This window comes from Sturnira hondurensis, unplaced genomic scaffold, assembly GCF_014824575.4.
Source record: "Sturnira hondurensis isolate 20B ecotype Veracruz unplaced genomic scaffold, ASM1482457v3 Scaffold0008196, whole genome shotgun sequence".
NCBI classification, from domain to species: domain Eukaryota; kingdom Metazoa; phylum Chordata; class Mammalia; order Chiroptera; family Phyllostomidae; genus Sturnira; species Sturnira hondurensis.
Window position 1 is genome coordinate 18,025,659 of NW_028080827.1, and position 22,834 is coordinate 18,048,492.

The window sequence follows — 22,834 nt, forward strand, 5'->3', positions numbered from 1 at the left end:
CCTACTTGGGACCTGGCCTGCAACCCAGGCATGTGCCCTGTCTAGGAATCGAACCAGCAACCCTTTGGTTCACAGGCCAGCGCTCAATCCACTGAACCACACCAGCCAGGGCAAGGTACATTCATTTTAATGTTTAAAAAAATTAATATGTATGGATATACCACATTTAGTTTCTTCGTCAGCTGATGGACATTTAGGTATTTTACATTTTTCCTCCATTATGGATAATGCAGTTATGAATATTGGTGTACAAGTTTTTGTGTAAACATGTTCTCAGTGGGTTCCAGGGGATGCTGAGGGACTAACTCAGGGGTCCCAGGTCCACGGGGGAGGTGAGTCTGAGGTCCCCAAGACTGACAGATGATGGCTGTTTCTCACGATGGTCTGCAGATGCCACTGTGGGCAGCACCGTTAATGCCAATGGCTTAGCTGATGCCGGGAGGAGCACGGAGCCGCTACAGGGGTTTGCCTATCTAGGGTGTCTGGCTCATGAGCTTGGCTGGAAGTGCCAGGCAGTTACAGCCACTCTAGAGAAGAAGAGGACGGAGAAGGCCCAGATCTGTTACTGGAAGAAAGAACAGCTCATGAAGCTATGGAAAAAGGCTGAAAAGAATGTGGAGAAGAAAATTGAGATACACAGAGGCCCTCAAGGCTCATGGACTCCTGGTCTGAGTCTGATAAAATTGACTGTTAATTCCTAAACAAACAACAACAACAAAAACCCAGAAACGTGTTTTTCCAGGAATGGAACTGCTGGGTCTTGGGTCTTACAGTGACTGTATGTTCAGCCTTTTGAGGAGTCGACAGGCTGTTTCTCACAACAGCTGTCCCATTCTTTCATTCCTGCCAGCAGTGTACGAGGGTTCTGATTTCCTCCACATCCCTGTCAACACTTGGTATTATCTGACTTTTTGATTCTAGCCATCCTAGTGGGAATGAGCTGATTTCTCCTTGTGGTTTTACTTTTCATTTGTGTATAGTCTTTTTTAAAAGATATGTTATTGCCTGGCTGGTATAGCTCAGTGGATTGAGCATGGGCCTGAGAACCAAGGGTTGCCGGTTAGATTCCCAGTCAGGGCACGTGCCTGGATTGCAGGTCCCCAGTAGGGGGTGCTTGAGATGCAACCACACATGGATATTTCTCTCTCCTTCCCTTCCCCTCTCTCTAAAAATAAATAAATATAATTTTTTAATCATATTTTATTTATTTACTTTTTAGAAAGAGGGGAAGGGAGAAAGAGAGGGAGAGAAACATCAGTGTGCTGGGGATACATGGATCAGCTCCCTCTCACTCACTCCTTGCTCACTCCCAACTGGGGGCCGGTGCTCAACCCACTGAGCCACACCAACCAGGGCCATTGCGAATATTCTTTAGAGAAATGTCTATTCAGATCCTTTGCCCATTTTTAAATTGGGTTACTTGTATATTTATTATTGAATTATTATTATCAAATTATAAGAGCTCTTTACATTTTCTAGATACAAGTTCCATATCAGAGACATAACTGGCAATTACTTCCTCCTGTTCTGTGGCTTTGCATTTTCTTCATGGTGTTACTTGACACATAGAGGTTTTAAATTTTGATGGTGTACAATTTATCTATTTATTTTCCTTTTTTGATTATGCTTTTGGCATCATATCAAGGAACTATTGCCTCATGGAGAGTCCAGCTGGGCTGTGGGCATTCTGGAGTGAGGGCCAGGGCCAGACCCTGCATCGGGCAGTGGGCACAAGGCACGGCGTGGCCGGCTGGCCATATGTGTGCGCCAGAGCTTCTCCCACATCCCTCCTGAGTTCAAGAAGCAAGGCGCCTCCCAGCCTGGCTCCGCCCTCGGCGCCCCTCTCCGCCCCTGCTCTCCCCACCCCCTCCCTGCCACGGGTGGCTCTGTGAGGCCCAGGGGGGCAACCGGTCTCCGGGCCAGTCCTTATAACACCTCCTCGTGGGAGGGCATGGGTTTAGACGTCCCTCTCCCTCACGCCGGCCTGAGTCCAGAGCTCAGGACAGTCCCTCCCATTGTTGGTCACTCCCGCTTCATTTCCTGTCTCCAGTCCAGCTTCCCCTGTCCTGGGCAGCGCGACTCCCCTCACTGCCCACCTCAATCCCCAGGTAATAACCACCTGCCCTCCCGTGCTTACCCTGGCCCCATTCTTCCCCCTCTCCCTTCCCTCTGGGCTCTCTCTGGGCTCTCTTTGGGCCCTGGAGGGGCTGAGTGGAGAGGGCTCAGGTGGGGTGTGGCTGTCGGGGGCTCCACCCCTTCTGAGCTCTACCTCTAATACCCCTGTGACCCTGAAGGACCCCTGCCCCTCGTGGACGCTGTGTTGCTTCGTCTGTCTCATGAGGGGTCCGTGGTCCCTTCCAGCACTGTCATTCTGGCATCTGGCATCTTGGGAAGGCAGGGTCCTCGGGCTTGCACCAGCTCCCCTCCCCCTACTCCGCCCCCAACTGCGTGAGGAGATGGAGCAGGGAGTGGAGAAGCCCCTGTCCAGGTGTTCACAGGAGCCCGGTCCCCCTCCCTGCAGCCTCAGAGCCAGCCCCCTGGACTGATGCTCACCAATAACGGAGACGGGACCCACAAGCAGGCTTTAGTAGTAGGAGTGGGAGTGCTCCCCGACCTCTGTCCACAGCACGGCAGGGGCCCCTCTGGGCTGCGCCTCCCCTCCCCTCACGGGGCCTCTCGGGGCCTCTCCCCTGGGCCCACCCTGGCTGACACTCTCCACCTGTCCCTCCGGAGTCGTCCTGTGGTAAAACACGTCTGCTCCTCTCTTACTGTATTGCCATCAAGAAGGGGAATCCAATTCCCTTCCCTGGAATATGACCTCTTTGGTGGCTTGCTTCTAATGAATAGAACATGGCAGAGGTGACACTGTGTGACAACCAGGGCTAGGTCTGAAACAATGACACAGTTTCCACCTGGCTCTCTCTCTCTCAGGACGCCTGTCCTTCCACCCCAGCCACCCTGCTGTGAAGATGCCCAGGCCACATGGAGAAGCCACATGGGGGTGACGGGCCTGGCAGCCAGCATCAGCCACTGGATATGTGAGCCAGGAGCCTTCAGCTGAAGCTGGGCTTTAAGCTGCCTCGCCGATGCCGAGTGGAACAGAGACAGCTGTCTTGCTGAGCCCTGCCCAAACCGCAGAGTTGTGGGTAAAATACATGCTAGGGGGAAGCATTAACTTGCAGGTGGTTACTGAGCAGTAGCTAGTTGCAGCAGGCTGCTGCTGGTTCCTGACCAAAGACAGTGTGCACACGTGTCCCCGAGCATGTGTGCATGTGTGTCTGTGCATATGTGCAAGTGTGTATGTGTGTGTACGTGTGTGTACATTGTGGGCGTCTTCAGCCTGAGGCCTCCAGATTCTTTGAGATCTCAGGACCCAGAGTCCAACCGGGCCTCTCAGTTTTGATGTCCATTTCTGCTAAACTCCTAACTGCAACCCTGCTTCTCCCTCTATTTCGGCCCAGTTCAGAGCCTTGTTAGCACAGGCCCTGCCTGCATCTGATGTAACTCGTGCGTGATTTGCATCCACCTACATGAGTCATATTAGGTGGTTTCTAAATGTCTACCTGATGCCTCCATGGGGGAGGTACTGGCATCTCAGACACTCCAAGGGGACAGGGGCCCTGGAGGTTACCTGGTCTAGTCTCCCACCCTTGCAGGGTCTGTTTGAACAAATGACAAACCCGCCACCTTCCCAGGCAGCCCTTGGGTGGCTGGAGTTGGTGAAGAGTTCCTGTGTTGGTCCAGTTTTGTGTAGAGAAAGGTGATGTAATCTGTCCACATTGGGGTTTCGTTCTTTCCTCAGAGAGGATCAGGGCAAGTCAACTATTCCTCTCTCCGTGCCCCCCACCCTCCCCCCACCCCGGACAGGCACCATGGTGGCCTCAGGCTCTCTTCCTTTGTCTAGCGTCCACAGTACCATCTGCTCTGGCTTGCCCTCAGCCCCAGCCACCCCAGCAGCCTCTTCCAGAAGTGCCAGACCAGGGGCTTTCAAAGTTCTTTCGGGTGTAGAACCCTGTTTTCAAGTGAGATCTCATGGTGAGGCCAATGTAGAAGGCAGATGAACATGGAGCTGCTCTGGGTGAGGGTAGGCAGGAAGAGCAAAGCCCCCCATACAAGGGAACCCCTAGCCACAGACAGGGAACCCAGCTTGCAAGCCATCGTCCTGGTCTGCTCCCCTCCGAAGGTCCTGTGGGGGGGTGAGCCCCAGCTCTCCCTGTCTGCAGCAGGGGGCATTGCCAGTCTAAGCAGTGGCCTTATACCGTGCCACGCAGTAAGCCTGAGGCCTGCTGAGTCCCTGGACCCTGGTCAGCACAACTACCCTTAGGCCAAGGCTCTCCACCTGTCCTATGCCTCAGCAGCCCCAGACAGCTGCCTTCAGGAGCTGGGAGGAATGGAGAGGCCCGGGCGGGGGCTGTGGTCGTGTGCCCTGGAAAGTCCCTCACTCAGGGCCCCCGTTTCCTTCACTGTGGAGGAGGAATCGGTCCTTCCTTGTAGACAATGCATGAAAAGCACACAGCCCTGCCCAGAGCCTGGCTGTCCGTACAGAGCGGAGGGCCTGGCCTAGGGTTTCTCTCTGCTGGCTAAGGAGGCGTGGCACGAAGACCCTGGCCTGGAGGCCAAGCCTGATCCTGCCATCACTGGCTTATCCCTTCTATAAAATGGAGTTGATGAAAACTAGAATATCTACCTCCCGGGGAAGCATCCCCACCCGTGGGAAAGACTCAGCATGCATGGTGCCCGCTGGCGGCAGGAACTGTGAGGGTACAGCCTGGCCCACACTCTCGCCCGCTCCTCCAGGGCCTGACACAGCCACCAAAACACATGAGCTTTACTTTGGCAACAGGACTTTTATTCAGTCAGAATGAGTAGCGTGACAAACACCAGGCCGAGTCAGGCCAGGTGGTGCCCCCGCCCCTTTCCTCCCCCAGACCCACCCTTCCCACAGGGGAGGGGGTACATGACGAAGCAGGGTGCAGAGAGGCTAGTGTGGCGACCAAGGGGGCACACCTGGGAGCCTTGGGGAGCCCTTGGCGTGGCCCCAGCATTTGGGAGAAAGGGCGGACTGCCCTTCTGGGTCCATTCGGACACGACTCGTCTTCTAGGAAAACATCACAAAGTCTACCGTCTTCAGCTAATTAACTAAGGTCCAGGGTGAGGGGGTCCCTAGAGGGCTGGGGGTCAGGGACCTTATTATAGTCTAATCTCACACTTCAGGAATACACGTAATCTTTTTTTCCTTTAAAAAAAAGTTTTCTTTCTGCTATTTAAAAAAATGTTTCTGAGTGTAACCAAAAATAGGTATTTGTTTCCTTGGTTTTCTTTTTTCTTCTTTAACTAAGTATTTCAAAGAACAACACAACAGAAAAGAGAAACAAGAAGTCACAAGAACAAAACAAGCTTTAAACACACCTCGTATAAAAATAGTTTCTGGCCACATTTGCTGACAGTGATCGTCCCACTGTCCAGGGGGTGGCCCAAGGTGGCTGTGTCCCACGGGACAGAGGCCTCGAGCACCTCTGCTGGGGGTGCCCCCACACGTGTGCACACCCACCACGCACACAGTACATTCCAGGGACCAGCCTGCTCCAGGGCTCTGCGTCTGGGCGGGACAGGAGGCAGGCTTCGGAGTGACATCCCGACCTCCCGAGGCCCAGGAGGAGAGAGGGTTATGGAGACCCCAGTCAGGGATGAGTTGGCTGACAGGGTCAAAATGGAAATGGACACACAAGACAAGACAGAACAGAGCGTGGGTAGCGTGCTGGGAGGTGCCTAGTCTGGAGCAACAACTTATATTTCCTCTCATATTTGGCTTTTTTTTTTCACATTTTCTTTGACCAATTCCATGTTTATGTCTATAGGCCCCAAGAGGCCTACCCTTGGTGACGTAGCCTGTGACCTCCTCTCTGGGGAGAGAACGGGGCTGTGGCAGGAGGAGGAGCCCGGAGAGGGTCCAGTGATAACAACACAGGCCCGAGAGCCCGTGCGCCTTGAGGTAGACGGTTTCTATCACACCTGGAAATAGGGAAGTGCTTTTTTTTTGCGTGTTTTTTTTTTTTAAAACTCTGGACAACAATGTGGGGAGGAGAGAGGGGCTGCCCACCAAGGGGCTTGAGGTAGGAGTGCATTCGGGGCTCTGTCAGGGAGGGGCCTGAGGCCAGGCCGCTCCCCCAAGGACATTCATTCCGGCTGAGGTAGGTGCTGAGAACCAAACAGCAAAATCCATCCTGAGAAAACAAGGTCGGTGGGGGTGACAGTGCCAGGGCCCGGCCGCAGCAGGGGCGTGTTTTCGGAATCTGATTCATCTTCCTCTCTCTTCTCTTTTTTTCCATTTTAAGTTTTTTTAAAGAAAACATTAGTTCAGTTCCAAGTCATGTGGGTACCAGGCAGAGGTGAGGGGGTATTAGCCCAAGGGAGGACTCCTGCAGCGACCCCTCCAGGTGCTGGGGTGGGCGGAGGGGGCCTCTCTGCTGAGGCTTCTTTAGGTCTGGACAACCTGTGGGGCAGCCAGAAACGCTGAGAAGCCCCCATCCACATCCCACATGACAGGAAAGTCTTGCCTTTGACCTGAGAATGGGGGGGTGCCCCCTCCGGAGTGGGCCAGACACTGGCTACTGTCCCGAGAGAGCTGACTGAGCAGCTAGTGCTGAGCAAGGCGGGGCAGCTTGTCCTTCACTGAGGGGGCCGGAGCCTTTGTCCCGGGGTGAGGGCGCAGCTTCGGGGCCTGCACGCGGGGCCTTGGCCTCCGAGGTCCTCTCCTCCCGGAGGCTGAACCCCTGACGGGGCAGCGTGGAGAGCTGGGTCTCCTCACACAGGGCAGGGGCCACCAGATCCTGCTAGGAAATCAGCCAGACACACAGGTGTCAACATGGGGGCCAGGGGCCCCCAAGCCCTCTGCCCAGAGGCTCGGGCTCTGGGTCCAGTCCCGCTCCGGGCTCAGGGGCTTGTTTTGTGCCTGGAGAAAACCTGGAGCTGGGTGAAGGCCGACAGCCAAGGTAAAGAGAGGGCAGGATCGGGAGGCGGTCAGAGCCCCCCGGGAGGTAGGGACACTCACCGTGGGTCTGGGGTTGGCTCTGGGCTCGGGCTGGCCTGTGGCCCCCCCCGGGGGGAACAGCTGCTCCAGTTCCTTCATGTCCACTCGTTTCTCATCTCGGCTCAGGTGGCCCCGATCTCCCAGTCTGGCCCCATTCAGTGCCAGGACACCAGGGTCCCTCTGGCCCCGGGGGCCCTGAGGAGGGGACAGCTGGTTTTCTACATCCTTACACAAGAGGACCCTAAGGGGTGAGCCAGGAGTTAGGGGAGGGCTGTGGAGTGGGGAGAACACGGGGACAGAGACAGCGAGCCGGACTCCCCTCTCCCCTGAAAGCTCCTCCTCCTCCAGGCCTTCGCACCCCAGGTCAGCGCAGCCGCCTCTCCTTGGCCCAACACTCACCTGCCCCTTCGACCAAACAGGAGGAAGAGGACACAGAAGATGATGCAGGTGACCCCGATGTGGATGCCGATGACAATGCCTGTGGTGGACATCTGGTTGGTGGCTTCCTCCTTCCGGCAGTCACATGGCGGGCTCAGGGCTGTTGGGGGGCAGGTTGCGGGCTGTGGTTCTTCGGGTCTGAAGCACGCCCCAGACACCCAATCTCTGGGGCTTCTTATCCCCACTTCCACTGCCAAGTCCACTGATCTTTGCCCTTGCCCATAGGACTCCAGCCCAAATTTTCAGTTCGTTTTACCAGTTACTGAGCATTATGTGCCAGATACGGGGAATAACACTGTATATCCTTGGCATGGCTCTAATAGAGTAGTTATTATTATCCCTCTTTTATAGAGGAGAAAACTAGGGCTCAGAGAGGTTAAGTAACTTGCCCAGTGTCACACAGCTAGAATGCTGCACAGCCAAACTTCAAACCCAAATCTAAGCCTATGTTCTCAAGGGCTGCATGCACTCTTTCACCCTCTTACCTTCCCTGGGTCCCTGCTCCCTTCTCCCCTCAGCCCTGGCCTCCCTGAGTGCCAGTGGCCCCACATCCCACCCCCAAACCTCACCTGTCCTCTCAGAAGCCCCTCTCAAAGACACGAAGCGGATCGTGGCATTGCCATCGCCGTGCTGGTTGTAGGCGAGCAACTTCACCTCATACACCGCAGTGGGATCTGGGGGGAAAGCAGGGAGCCCTGCTGAGTGACCAGCCCGTCACCAGTGGGTGGCTCTATCCCAGCAGGGAAACAGGTGACTCCTGGGTCCCGCCTCCTGGCCCAAGGTACTGCACCCCTGCCAGGCTCCCCAGGCTCCCCAGGCCCAGGCCCAGGTAGTGCCTGCCTCACCGAGCTGGCTGAGGTTGTAGGAGGAGACAGTTCCAGGCAGCAGGATGGGGCCGGTGAAGGAGGTCTTGCTGGCTGGGCGGTAAAACAGCTTGAAGCCGCCCTGGTGCTGGGCTAGCCGGGGCCAGGGCTCCCACAGCAGCTGCAGGGTGGAGCCGCCCAGGACTCGCACTGACAACAGGGGAGGGGCAGGGGCTGTGGGCAGAAGAGGCCAAGACGTGAGGACCTCTTCCACCTTTCACCCGTTACCCACACCCCCATGAGCTCCACAGCTCTCTGGCTTTTGACCCTAGCCCGCCCAAACAGCAGCTTTACGTGAATTAGAAAAGACAGAACCAGCCCCCACTGGGCCTGTGTAGTGCAAGACCTGAACCAGCGCACATATGGTTCCGCTCGAATACCCTGGGTGTCTGCAGATTGGTACGCCACAGCCAACCATGCCTCACCTTCGCCCAGGGTGCTGACCAGCGTGGGGGGTGAGGCTGAGCTGGCCCCCCGCGGCGTGTAGGCCTTGATGTAGAAGCTGTAGGCTGTGGAGGGCTCCAGGTCGCTCACCAGGTGCTGAAAGGTGCTCTTGCTGACCGCTTCCTGATACTCCAGCTCTGGTGGGTCTGGGGAGGCGAAGGGCAGTGTAAGGGGCAGCAGGGAGGCCTCCCAGCACCGGTGAAAGGGGGTGGCCAGGGTGCAGGGGGAGAAAGAACAGAAGGTGTTGGGTCAGGACACGAAGATGGAAAGGGATGAGAAAGAGTGAATAAGGGGAAGGGGCTGCTGAGCCCGCCTTGTCCCCGTGCCCCGCGCACCAGCAGCCTTCCTGATGTGCAGGACATAGCCGATGATCTCCTCGGTGTTGACCAGGGGCTCATCCCAAGACACACGGACCTCAGTGGCCGATATGGAGACCGCTCGCACGTTGAGGGGGGGCCCGGGCAGCCCCTCGGCCCACAGTACGGTCAGCCTGGCACTGGCCTGTGAGGAGCCAGCACTGTTCTCGGCCACACACTGGTAGATGGCCTCATCTTCAGGGCCGATTCCAGAAATGGTGAGGGTGCTGGAGGGGTAGAGAGAGAGCCTCAGGTCCCAGCACCCTCCCAGAGGCCCCTGTGGGTGGCCAAACCTCTCCATTTGAGACATGAGGAAACTGAGCTCCCCCCAGAAAGCAAATGATGTGCCGGGCTCTCCCAGCAGGTCAGTAGCAAGCCTGAGACTCGAACCCAAGTTTCCAACCCCCGGCTCGGCACCCAACCCCGGTGCCCACCCCACACATACCTGTTGTTATTCTTGAGCCTGACGTGGCCCCCAGGCCCCAGCACCTGGCCATTCTTCAACCACGTGACATGAGGGGGTGGCTCGCCCTGCGCTTGACAAGTGAACATGGCAGTGGTCCCAGCTGGCCTGGAGATGGACTGGGGGTGCTGGACAAACTCTGCTGGGGCTGGATGGGGGGCACAGAGAGGCGGGTGAGGCAGTAAGGGTCAGGGGAGGAGGGGTGAGACAGCTGTGAGCGCAGGGGTGAGGACAGGGGACAGGAGGACAGGGTGGGCTCCCAACACACTCTCCTTGGAGGGTCCTCAAGGTGGGGCCCAGGCTTCAGGACATGAGGGTAGGCCCCTCTTCCCTCCACCTCAGAGACAGACCCTAGAGAGAACTCCGTTTTAATGACTATTTAAAAGACTGACATTTGTATCCGAAAGCAATCAAGCTGAGCTCCCTGTTCGGGAAATTGTTAAATAAGTAAATGTGCTAATAGGTTCGGCTGCACCTCCAAGGCCGTAATGAAGGGGAGATGGATGAACCCGCAGTGCTGGCCCGCCCCACCCCTACACTCAATCCCTGTCTCCTCCAATCCCAGGCCCGAAGCCTCCATTAGCACCGAGAAATGAAATGCTCCATCACTTTCATTTGGACAGATTAACGGCACATGGGATGCTAAACAAACGGGCATTTAAGTCCCTAATACCCTCCTGCCACCCCTTCCCCAGCTCTCCAGGTGGGCACACGTGCAGACCAGCCCTGAGAAAGGGAATCTGAGCCCAGTCCGCGGGGGCAGTGGAGGCTTAGGGCAGGAGGGTGGACAGAACAGCCCGGTGGGTCGGCTGCTGTGGGCGTGGGGGGGCCAGCTGCGTGTGCGAGGTGGGAGCTGGGGTGTGAGTGTGAGAACGACAAACACTCTGAGAGTGAACAGGCAGGTGTGAGCATGGAAGTGCTGCACTTGTGAATGAAAACAGCACGTGGTGCAAGGGACACGTGTGACTGACACAGGGGGAAACCAGCTGAGGTTATAAAGTGGAAGTGACTGGGGAGGGTGTGCTGGCAGCTGCGGGGCCCACGAGGGCCCAAGGCTGAGAGCCCTCCCATTGCCAGCACATGCATTCCTGGGGGAGAGGGGAGAGCTGCCCCTGAGGCCTGGCCTGGGGGCCAGGGAGGAGCAGGGATTGGGTAAGAAACTGGGTGAGCCCAGGGTCCTGGGCTTGGGCCAGCCGTGTTGATGGAGCAAGGAACAGGGCAGGAGGCAGGGCTGTGGGGGAGCCCCGTGTCCCCCTCGCCCAAGGGTGGGGAGGCAGGTACCTTGCACCACCAGCCGGCCCTGTGCTGTTCTCCTCACCCGGGTGCCGGGCCTGTTGGCCGCGCAGACGTAGATGCCTGAGTGCTGGACGGTCACGTCTGAGATGATGAGGTTCCCTGTGCCCAGCACCTGGATGCCCTCCACCCCGATGGGGCGGCCATCTGGGGAGGAAGGGGACTGGAGATGAGGGCGGGCCCAGGAGACGGGTGTGGAAGAGGGGGGAGTATGCAGACATTCCAGGCTGCGTGCAGACCCACCAGCCTTCCAGGGGCCCCAGTCTGCGACTCAGCACCTTCCCTCCTCGGCATTACATGGCGGCACCGCGGAGGCAGCGGGAGCCGCACAGAGAACTCCAGCAGTGGGGACCTGGGTCCTAACTCTGGCGTTCTTAGTGACAAGGTGGTGACCTTCAAGTCCCTTTCTCTCAGTTTCTCAACCAGGAAATTAAGGGGGTTGAATTAACCAGGCCTTTCCCAGCCTGACTTGTCCTTCTTGAAAAAAGGTAGGTGGTCAAGCATCCATCCTGTTCCTGGCCTGTCGCAGTGCCCATTAATACAAAGGCTCGGAGAGTCCTGCGGCAGAAGGACCTGGTTAACTCTGTTTCCTAAACTTGTTAGACTGCCAAGCAATTCTTTCCCTCTGCAGAGCACACTTTGGAAGACGTTGGGCCAGATGGCCCTTGCAGGGCCCATGGGCTCCTCCTAATGGTGAGGCCACTCTTTCCAGTCTCTCCCAGGGACCAGCCCTCCCCCCACCCCAGGATCAGATTAGCACAGTCAGAATGCGAGGAGACAGCTCCCCATTCAGTCCCTGAAGTGGTGAAATCTACTCCATTATCCTGCCTGCTGCCCCCTCCTTCCCCGATCACTCAGCTGCTACAATGTGGCGCAGTCTCCCTGTGAATGCCCACCCCACCCTGCCCCTCCAGACTCTGCTTCCCCCGTGACCTTTCTGCTCAGACAATGTGGGCCCATCTGCATCCTTTCATTTCTCTCCTTCAGCTGCCTAGGGATTTGGGCTTGGGATTTCGGGAGGCAGACCAGAGACCAGGGAGCCCAGAGTAAGGTTGTGACAACTGGCTGAGATTTTGAGGGGTCTGCGATCGCAGAGCTGGGTGTATGGCCGGGGTGAAGAGGGCAGAGGTGAGCAAGAAGGGGAAGAGACCAGAGTGCTGAGAGCTGAAGAGGGATGCTGGGCGGGGTGGGGTGCCCAGTGCTGAGGGTGAGGGGAGCAGGGAGGAGGGACTGGTGCTGGACGGAAAAGAGGTAACCCAGGGAGCTAAGCCATCCGGGCAGGGGGAGGGAGAATGCAGTGAGCAGGCGGACCTCCAGCAGACCTCCCTGGTACTGCCAAGGAGAGGGAACTAACCACCCCCTGTGCCCCCCCACCCCAGGCCTTGCAGAGACCAGACCCCCACAGAGAACAAACAGGATTCACAGTCCCCCAGAGCTGGGTGATGAGACTGGCCCTCCCAGGGGGTGGGACAGGGGTGGGAGAGGCAGGGGCTCTGGGATGAGGCTCACCCAGGCGGCTCCAGGACACAATGGGGCGCGGGTTGCCCGTGGCGACACACTCCAGCACTGCGGTCTGGTGCACGGTCAGGGTGAGGTTCTCAGGCCCCACGAGGATCATAGGCTCCTTGTAGGCCCCGGAGCCCGAGCCTGGGGTGAAGATGCCACATTTCTTCACTTCAGCTGGGACTCTTCCTACCTCCTCCCCCACCCACAACACAGGACATGGGGGTGGAGAACAAACTCCAGCCCAGAAATCAGGTCCTACTGGTGCAGAGGTGATGCCAGGGGCCCCAGGATGTCTGTCGCTCACACTCATCTCTCTGTTGCTGTCCCTGCAACCTCCAGCGTCAGCAGAGGCTGAGCTTCCTCAGGTGGAACTGAGCCAGGGTGTACACCTTGGATTCCTCCTGAACCCTCACTGCCAGGAGCCCACAGCTTTGGGCTCCAAAGGTACCCTGTCTGCCCTTGGCCGACAAGTCTCGGGGGCCAGCTGAAGGGGGGCTGATCTGGGGGTGGGGAGAAGTCAGGAGGCTGGTTGGGAGAGGGACTCGGCAGAGCAAGGGACCCTCACCTGACACAGTGAGCCTGGCCCCGTGGCTGACACGGACACTGGCAATGTTCGAGGCCACGCAATGGAAGACGCCACTGTCCTCAGCTCGAAGTCCTGTGATCTGCAGGACGCCCTTGGGCAGCAGTGTGTACCTGTTGATGAGGGGGGCACAGATGACCACCAGCACAGCCACTGGCACCGTCGGCCACAGGAACACTGAGCATCACAGACACAGCCAGGCACCAGGTACTGTTCCATGTCACTGTCACCATCGCAGACACACCTGGATCCTTGCAGGTAGTCGCACCCACAATTCCACCCCTGACAACAGTCACACATGGTCCCCCTGGTGGATATGTCCACGAGCATCAACTCTGGGACACTCAGGTTCAGCACAGCTGTCGAAACTCCACACCGGGGCAGGCAGGCAGGCAGGCAGGCCTTCCGCAAGGCCCAGACCTGGGCCCACCTCTCTGTCCTCCCTCCAGCGTTCCCACACGGGGCTCACCTCTCGTTGTCCGTATCGATGGGGACTCTGTTCTTCTCCCACATGATCAGGGGTTTGGGGAGTCCGTGGATTTGGCACTGGAAGCGGGCCACGCCGCCCTCCTCACCCGCAATGGCCTGGGGATGCACGTGGAAGTCTGACATGGCTGGTGAGAGACGGGGAGGTGCGTGTGGGAGAGGCCCACTGCTGAGGAGCAGAGAGAGGGGTGGTCACAGGCTAGTGTCCTGGCACCCAGGACCTCATCCCACCCAGGGGTGGGGGTTGTCCTAGCACTGGCAGACACACGGCATCAGCCCGGGACACATCAGCACTTGTCCAGCCTCCCATCGTGGGAAATGTCTCCCCCTAAGGGGTCGTACAGGCTGGGCTGGCACATTTAGAGAAAGATCTGGATAAACTCTTGGATGACAAACCTCTAACCAGGAAATCTTGGGCTGCTGACCCACACAGGCCAGTCAGAGAAAGCCCTGCCTCTGAGTTCTGCTGCCTACTTTCCCCGCTGCTTCCCAATTTATTTTCATAAACTCCCCCCTTGGCAAGGCCTCCGTGTTCTGCTGTGTGTTTCACAGAACAGGAAATGAGGCCCAGAGAGGGAAGCAGGTAGTCCAGTTGCAGCCCAGCACCAACAGTATTCTTCACCCTTCCTCACCACCCCATCCCCCATTCTTCTGCAGCTTTTGGAGGTGCCCCAAGGGGGTGGCATTTCCACCCAAGGTGACAGAAGACTGTCAGGCCTACCAACCTACATTTCAATGCATCATATATATCCAGGGGCCCCTTCCCCACCTTTTGGGAATCTGAACTGCTTCAAGTCTGGTCTGCTGAGGCTGGTGCAGGGGGGGCTGTGGCATACCGCCACCCCATTTTAGGCTGGTTAAGTGTTTCCTCCCACCCTCGTTCCCTTCCCTCCCCAAACCTCACCCTGTAAAGCTCAGGGAAAGGGCCCCTCCCTCTCGAGTTCCCAGCTTCAGCACCAGGGCTGTGATTTCATTAAAATCCACTTTGCTTCAAGTGCGGGAAGGCAGCTCACCATCTGTCCAGGCAGGCAGCACCTCCCCTCCGGCACTCCATCAACTGGGACAGTCGCCCCTCCCCGGACCCCTCCCCCCACTGCAGCCGGGGTGCTGGGGCTGGTTCTGGCTCCTGCTCCCGGCTCCCTGGCATGGGTGGGCACACCCTGCCTCAGACCCCCTCAATCTGCAAGCTTGTTCTGGACTCCAAAGCAGCCCCGAAAGGCGGAGCCTTTGTGCCCTTCTTCCCAGAGCCTCTGGGGACTGATTCTTTTGTGGCATGTTCTCCATCTAATTTGCATGTGGTTCATTAAATATAAACATGCATAAAAATCCCCTGCCCTGCCTCCTCCTCTTTCAGGGCCTCTGGGGAACCGGCTGATGGGTGTGAGCGCCTCCTCTCACATAAGCGTGGGGCCATGTCTGCCGGGAGGATGTGGCTGTCCCCGTGTGCGTGGTCTGAGTGTCATGGCTGGATGTGAATGGGGGTCTGTATCCCCTTGGCTCCTGTGACTGGTGTGTGATTCTGGTAATCAATCACACGTGTCCCCTTGTAGGTATGGCCCTTACAAACAGCACCTTGGGGCTCTCAGAGTAGGAGGTAGGGGAAAGTGCCCCAGCTGGTGTCCCCATTAGGCCCGCTAGAGGATTCCCCAGGGAGCCCCGGGGAGGTCAGCCTGCCCTGTCTCAGGCCAAAGGCTGTTTGGCCAAGGGCCTGCAGGTCGGCTCAGGGACTTGGGGGTGGGGGCTGAGGCACTGCTGGGGCCCCTCTGTGGCCTCCAGGCCTCTGTGCCTCTCAACCTCCAGGGCATGGCTGGAAGTGGGCCTGCTGAGCAGACAGGGCACCCAGGCTCCTGGGTGCGGGGTGGGGGGGGTCTCTGCCCACTGGGCCCTGCCCATTCAGGAGCTGGGGAGCTGCCTGCCCCTCCTCACTCCAGCTGGAGAGGAGCTCGCAGACCCCCAGGGTCCAGGGGCGGGGACTAATGGCCCTGCTGACTACAGATGCCTTCTCATTGAGGAACTGAATCCTTTTGTGCTTCTAGCCCCTGTTCTGGGGTCCCTGGAGGCACCTGGAGCTAGGAACTGGCCTGAGGAGAGGTACAAGGGATAGGGCCGCTTCCTTACCAAGGAGTAGGGGGCATTGGGGATGGAGAAAGTCTGGCCTCTACCACGCAGCTCCTCTTTCTCCCCCCAAACTAAACTACAGCAGCAGCATGACTTAAATGTGACGCTGGGGAGGCATGCTCGAGAGGGACGGGGTGGGGGGGGAGCTGCAGAGCCAGTCTGCGCCTCTTCACAGGTACAGCAGGACTCCCGAGGGGCCCCTGGGGCCCCTGGATGCAGAGGAGCCCCTCCTTGCTCAGGGACCCACGTTTCCCTTCCACTGAACAGCAGAGCCCTGCTGTGCCTCTCTGTCTGCTCTACTCAACAGCAGTCCTGCCAAACGTTTCGTCTGAAGGGCAGCCTTGCCTTTCAAAGTGCTTGACAACCACCCCTCTAAAGCCAACCCCTTCATTTTATGAAGGGGAACCTGAGGCCCAGGCCCAGCTGTGGCTCCAGACCGGAATCAGAATTTCCACGTCCTAGACCCTCTACTGGGACGTCCCTTCATTCTCCAGCAAGCTTTTCACTCTCCAAGGGCAGGTAAGTCCAGGGGGAACTGCAGGCTGGACTGGAGTCTTCTCGCCAGTTGGGTTGGGAGGAGGGCCGTACTGCAGGTTGCAGGGAGGATTAAGAGCCCCAGAGATGGTTCTTCAGTCCATTGCTTACAGCCCAGCTGGTTACACAGATGTGGTCCAGGGAAGGTGGGCCCAATAGGGAGATGCAGTCCTCTACGTCGGAGGCTCCTTCTTCCCTACTGGTCCTCACACCCCTGCCAACCCTCTGATCTGCTTTGCACATCCCTTGGGTATCCTGAGGATGGCTGTGTCCAGGGCCAGTCCTCTCATCTGTGAATGAAGAGGCGAGCAGGCAGGCACTCTTTGGAGCCTTCTAGCTTCGACTCCTGCCACCTTCATGAACAGGCCTTTGTCCACATATAGCTGGGGTTTCTTGGAATCTTCTGCTCCCTCTTAATTTATAGGTCTCAGCACTTTTTTCTTTAGGAAGTCAGGGGAGTTTGGGGGGCCATTTAGGCCTTCTCCAATCTCTCAGAGTGGGACATGTTTGGTCTGCAAATCTGTCTCCACTCTTGCTTGTGCTAGCAGGACACAGCTGGGGGAAGCTATGCCTCACCGTGTCTCTCGGGGCAGAGGGCCCTCGGGCAAGCGTGGGGGTGTGAAGCTGAGGGTCAGGCCCCTGTGCACCCTGAGCCCCAAACAAGTCATCCTGGAGGCCACAGTGAGGTGGATAATGGTGTGCACAGGTTACAGACACTGTGTGTGGCTGGTGTTGGGGGTATTTTGTCAGTAGCTGGTGGACACACAGGTGGGGTAGTCGCTTGCAGCAGTTGATGCTTTATGCTCCTGCTGACACCTTGGTCAGGTAGGGACAGTCTTTGGTCCCTCACTCAAGCTGGGTGATGAGAGGAAGTAATTTAGGGCAGTGGTTGAGAGGCCCTTCCAGTGTGAGGGCCAAAGGGAGTGACCGGGTGAACAAAGGCATGTTTAGGGGGGACGGTTGTGGAGAAAGAAGAAACACCTTTGTCCCCAAGCAATCTGGGAAGGAATCTCCTAGTCCCTCTCTACCTGGAGTTTGGGTGGAGCCAGGCCATAGGGAAAGACAAGGGCAGAGAGTGAGCCCAGCAACCCACCGAGCTAGCTAGGAGAGAACAGAAACGGGCAGGAAACGACTCCTGGACACCCCTATAAATCACCCCGAGGGGAAGGGGTCTCCTAGAGTGAGATCTAGAGTGGCTCGGGGAGGGAGGGAGGCTTTCTTCCTGGTGCAGGACCTCTGGCGAGGTCAGGCCTGGATCTGATTAGACAGGCTCCAGGGGGACGCTGAGGGGCAGCGAAGGGTCGAGGCAGAGTGCTGGGAAGGAAGCTGGCAGCTCCCCGGAGCCCAGCCTCCCACCCTGTGGCTACAGCCAGACTCTTATCCGGTGTGTGATGACAAAAAGATCAATGGGCGTGTTGGGATGCAGAGCTCAAAACAGCCTTTGCAAAAGCCGCGCCACTGGGGGTCCCCAGCACAGACTGTCTGCACTCGCAGTCACTCGAGAGGAACGACCATGAGCTACACGCTCTTCCCAAGGTCATCAAGGCCAGCCCTTCCTGGTGCCCATCCCTGCCAAGGACCAAGGACACGCAGCCTCCTGGGTGCCCAGGCCCTTCTCAGGCAGCTTGGGTCATCATAATGTTTCTCCTTACACCAGGGACGTGTCTGAATCCCACTTGTTTCTACCCACTGCTCTAACTTCCCCTCCAGAATCACATTTTCCAATATAGTAGCAGCCAGCTGTGAAGCCCCTAAAATGTGATGGTCCAACCTGAGATGGCTGTCAGGGTAAAATACACCCTGGATATCGAAGACTGTGCATAAATAAAAAGACACTAAACACTCGGGAAAAGCGCATCAAAATCATCATGAGATGCTACCTCAGTCCCATTAGGATGGCTACTATTAAAAAAAAGGGGGAAAAACAGAAACAACAGAAGATAAGCATGTAGGGAAATTCGAACCCCGGTGTACAGTTGGTGGGAATGTAAAATGCTACAGACACTGTGGAAAACAGTATGGTGGGTCCTCAAAAAAAATAGAATTACCATATAACCCTGCAATTCTGCTTCTTGGTATGTACCTGAAGAATCAAAAGACACACACTGTGTGACTCCACTTGTATGAGGCACCCAGGACAGGCACGGAGACAGAAAGGAGAAAGCTGGCTACCACGGGCGGGGGGGGGGGGGNCCCCGGGGGCGGTGCTGGGGAGGCAGTGTCTGTGTCCTGGGGACCAAGGCCGTGATGGTTTTCACAACAACGCAAATGGACTGACGCCACGGAACTGGGACGTTTACACATGGTTAGGGCAGTACATGTTCTACCACATGTATTTTTACCAGAATAAGACAATGCACAATTTAAACTGATAATAATAAACAATGAAAAATGTAAATTTTAAGTTGAATATAAATATATTGAATATAATAATAATATTTAAAACTTTAGGGGGCGGGCAGGGTTGGGAATATAAGACAGAAACCTGTACGTGAACAAGAATTAAATAAAAATTATATTTTAAAAATTTTTTAAAAATTAAAAAAAAACTTTAAAGACAGCCCCAAAGTATAAAAATATTATTAATATTAAAAATAATTATTACAAATGGATAATACTTTGCATATGTTAAGTCAAATAAAATTTACTATTAAAATTGACTTCATCTGTTTGTTTTTAAACCTTTGTTTTGTAACTGCGACTATCAGGAAACTTCAACTGCCCTGCGGTGGCTCGCGCTGCATTTGCACCACACAGTCCTGCTCTAGAGGACGACGAGAGCCCTTCGAACACTTGGGGTCTGGGCTGCTCCCCGAGAAACTCCTCCTGAGGTAAAACACCCTTTTCAGCCACTTGTGACGCGAAATATCGTGCAGATGCCTCGGGCTGCCAGCCAATCCCGGGCTCCAAGCAGGCACGGCCCCTTCCGATGAACGTGGCCCCTGCGCAAGGCCGGAGCCCCGCAGGGCGGTGCCCACAGGACCCTGCACACCAGAGAACTCTGAGCAGATGTCAGCCGCCAGCAGCGGTGGGCATCCCCTGTGCTGTCCCGTGTAGCAGCCACTAGCCGCAGGTGGCCATTTAAATTAAAGTTAAGTACAATTTAAAAATCCGTCTCTCTGACTCACTAGCCACATTTCAAGTGCTCAACAGCCCCAGGTGGCTACTGGCCACACTGTGGGGACGCAGCAACAGCGCAGCCCCATCATCACAGAAAACCCTCCTGGGCAGTGCTGGTCCAGACCAGAGGCTGGGCTCGGCCCCACTGGAGAGCCGCCCCCTCCTCTCCACCTTCGTTCCTGGCCTGGCCTTGCCCTGACAGCTGCCGCCACACCAACAGACGCAGAGACCACGGATGAGGCCCACAGCCGATCAGCATCCCAGGGCTGTCCCACCCACCGCAGGGCAGAGAGGGGTTCGAGGGGCAAGATTCTGCTGCTAGTGGGGAAACGCCTGCCAAGAGCTGTTTGAAGCAGTGTCACGGGGGAGGTTAACAGGCCGTGGAATCACACTGGACGGGGCTCCCACTCAGCCCCGCCACTGTCAGCTGTGTGTCAACCGTGGGCAACTCAGCCTCTCAGAACCTCTCTTTTCTCACTTCCAAAAAGCAGGGAGAATAACAGGCCACGGTGCGAGAGCTGCGGCACTAGGAAGAGTCGAAGAGTAACACTTTGCAAAGTGCTTACTTAACACACTCCTCCGCAAACAGCAACTACTTGCTGGCCACTGTTGAGGGAAAATAGTAGGATCTTGAGTTAAAAGGGAGCCAAGAGGTTATGAAAGGGTCGAGCTGGGGGTTGGGGGGCTAAGGTGGTGGCAGCTACCTTCTCCAAGGGGGCATCCAGCTCCCCTGGGAAAGCCCAAGGCTCACAGGGTTACTGGCAGAGCCTTCTGCTCTCTGGAGATGGGAGTCAAGTTAGAATTCGTGAGATTTGAATGACGAGGGGGTTTGTGGGGGGCTGGGGGCAGCTGGGTATAAACCAGAGCAGGGCTTCTTCTATCTCACTTCTGCCTGGGGGCTTCATAGAGGCCCCGATACACCGAGCTGTCAGTTGGAAGAGGCCATTGGGTAATTGAGGCCTTGATTTCTCTAGTAAAATGTTTATGAAGCCCATAAACTCATGCCTTTATAGGCCAGGCTCATTCCAGAGGATGGATGTGGCTCTCTGAGGTGTAGTTAAAGCACCTGCTGAACTCGGGCACCCGATGACGGCACTGGCCTCCGCCCAGACCCACCAGGCAGAGCCACCAGTGGGCTAGAGCTGGGGCAGAATGGCCCTCAGAGGGAGGCCGGTGACTTGCCCATAGTCCCTAGTGGGATACTGGTCTTGTTCTCAGGGTTCTCCAGCCCAGCCAGGGTCACCCTCTCCAACACTCTGTCTCCCATTACCTGGTTCTCACATTGCCCTTGGATCTATCTGTAAGGGAAGAACCCCCATACTGACTGGCTGTAGGCTTCTGAACTGTATGAACTGAAAAGACCTACATTTACTTCCCTGGGCTTCCAAAGGGGAGTCTGAGAGCTGAATCAAGGTTCTGAGTCCAGAGTATGTTTTGAGGAGGAAGGGAGGGTGTGTTCAGGGTTTGGGTGTTACATGGATCTAGGCAGACCGTGTCTAGCACTTATAAACAGCCCCAGAGGGCTTCAATGGCTCAGAGGCCCTGCTCGGCTTCCCTGGGTGGGGGGGTGCGGGTGATTGATTCCTCTGGGCCTTTGCTGGGTGACCCTGCTCTGAGAAGCCTCTGGATCCCTTTGTCTGCCTCCTCAAACCCTTCACCCCCTGCCTTGGGCCCCTGAACCCCAGCCCCTCCCTGCCACCCTCCCACTCCACCACCAGCTCACCACTCCCCCCACCGCCCCAATTCTAACACAAAAGACAACTTTGTCTTTCAAGTCAGCAGCCATAAATCCACGTCTCTCCCCTCCCTCCCAGCAGCCACCTCTGACAAATGGGGGCCTGGATGGGGGAGAGGTAGGAGGCAGTGGGGGGGCTAGCCTCAGCTTGGGAAAGTCCCTGTATCCAGCTGTTGGCCCACGGTGGAACTGGTGAGCCTCGAACCTTTATGGCCTGATCTTGGATTCCAGTGGACTGTGAGGCCCGATGAACGGCTGCAGGGGAGGTGATCTGGGCCTCTCTGCATCCCCTGGGTTGGGCTTTTACAACCCAAGGAAAATAAAACCTCTCAAAGCCCTACTTTTAATTACTCAGCCCGTAATTGGGAGGCTCCAGTTCTTCCTCCAGATCAAGCCTTGAGCTCCGCCCCCTGCAGCCTCCAATCTGCAGCGCTGTGTATAAAGTGTGCTTGGAGGCGTCTGCCTGAAGGACGCAGGCTTCCCAGCCTGCTTAAGGGACAGATTGGATGTGCCACTGGGTGGGTGTGCCCCACTGTTTTCAGGGGTGGCCTCTTACACATTCTGGGAACAGGAAAGGGAGAGGAGCACACCTACCCCATGTGACTGCCCTCCCCGCCCGCCCCGCCACCCCCCCCCCGCCCCCCGCCCCGACTGACAGGTTTGCAAAAGCAGTACCCACTTCAAAGTATTTGTTTTCACCCCAGGTATCAGACAAGGAGTTGGAAGATGTGTCCTGGTTTTCGGTTTGGGAAATGCAGTCCTCTCTCCTATTTACACAGCAGACTCACTGAGTTGACTCTAAGCCTTCATTCAACAGATAGCTACTGACCGCTGATGCATTAGAAAGAATGTTATGGCACCCCATGAGCAAATTCTCTCCATCTCACAAGCCCTGTCCTTAGTGTTCCCACTCCAGCTCTTAAGACATGTCAGAGCTCTGGCTGGTATGGCTCAGTGGCTCAAGCTCTGGCCTGCGAACCAAAAAGTCCCCAGTTCAATTTCCAGTCAGGGCACACGCCTGGGTGGCGGGCCAGGTCCCCAGTTCGGGGTATTCAAGAGGCAAAGCAATCAATGTTTCATGCATCGCTATTTCTCTCCCTTTCTCCCTCCCTTCCCCTCTCTCTAAAAATAAATAAATAAAATCTTTTAAAAACAGAAAGAAATGTCAGAAGAGGGGGTAGAGATATAAGGGGGCTAAATGGTAATGGAAAAAAATGCACACACATAAGAAAGAAGGAAGAAAGGAAGGAAGGAATGTCAGAGTGAAAGCATCAAGGTCAAGGTCTTAGGTCTACAGTAACATGCAGGAGCCATTGGTTAACCACTATACTTCTGGTAAGTAGGGATTACTAGCCCTTCTCAGGCTCAGAGAGGTTAAGTAACTCGCCCAAGGTCACACAGCTAGTTAATGGTGTTAAGGCAGGCATTTGAACTTCAAGTGCTCTCCAAATCCAGTGTTTCCCCCCCCCAGGCACCACAGCTGACCTTGGAAGTGGGGAATACAAATGCTGCTCAAATGTCACTGATGATCCCTAAGGACATTCACACTGAGAAAAACAGAGGCACACAATATCCTAGACCCTTATAAACACCACGCCTACTCACATTTGGGTACCCATGACACAGCAGGCTTCACTTTAATTGAACTCCCCCAGGGTCTGGGGTAGGTTTCATAGTGTAACTAAGGCAGATAAGCACCATGATAAGGTGGTGTTATCACCCCACTAACAGCCACTGAGCCAAGCTTGTTTCCTAAATTCTATCAACACAGGTGAATAAATAACCAAGACCATTAGCCAAGGGTACTCTTCCCTGAGCACTTCCAACTTGGCAATCGAGGAAGTCCAAGCTACAGGGCTACTCCT

The 22,834-nt window shown here is 56.2% G+C and overlaps 1 protein-coding gene and 1 non-coding gene across 2 annotated transcripts in view; one reads left to right on the forward strand and one right to left on the reverse strand.

Moving 5' to 3' along the window:
- The first annotated feature begins 355 nt into the window (after positions 1-355).
- On the forward strand, positions 356-442 carry LOC118992654 (small nucleolar RNA SNORD35). The gene has a single exon (XR_005067674.1). It is a non-coding gene; the product is annotated as a small nucleolar RNA SNORD35 (small nucleolar RNA).
- A 4,390-nt stretch (positions 443-4,832) lies between these two features.
- Positions 4,833-22,834, reverse strand: part of IGDCC3 (immunoglobulin superfamily DCC subclass member 3) — a 40,816-nt gene continuing 22,814 nt past the window's right edge. The window contains exons 3-14 of the mRNA XM_037054436.1: positions 13,446-13,590; positions 12,959-13,089; positions 12,397-12,534; positions 10,876-11,034; positions 9,577-9,742; positions 9,111-9,358; positions 8,757-8,921; positions 8,314-8,505; positions 8,038-8,142; positions 7,430-7,568; positions 7,052-7,271; positions 4,833-6,833 (exon numbers count right to left, since the gene is read on the reverse strand). Of these exons, the coding sequence (XP_036910331.1) occupies positions 6,609-6,833; positions 7,052-7,271; positions 7,430-7,568; positions 8,038-8,142; positions 8,314-8,505; positions 8,757-8,921; positions 9,111-9,358; positions 9,577-9,742; positions 10,876-11,034; positions 12,397-12,534; positions 12,959-13,089; positions 13,446-13,590 (2,033 nt within the window). The 3' untranslated portion in view covers positions 4,833-6,608. The remainder of the gene's footprint in view (positions 6,834-7,051; positions 7,272-7,429; positions 7,569-8,037; positions 8,143-8,313; positions 8,506-8,756; positions 8,922-9,110; positions 9,359-9,576; positions 9,743-10,875; positions 11,035-12,396; positions 12,535-12,958; positions 13,090-13,445; positions 13,591-22,834) is intronic.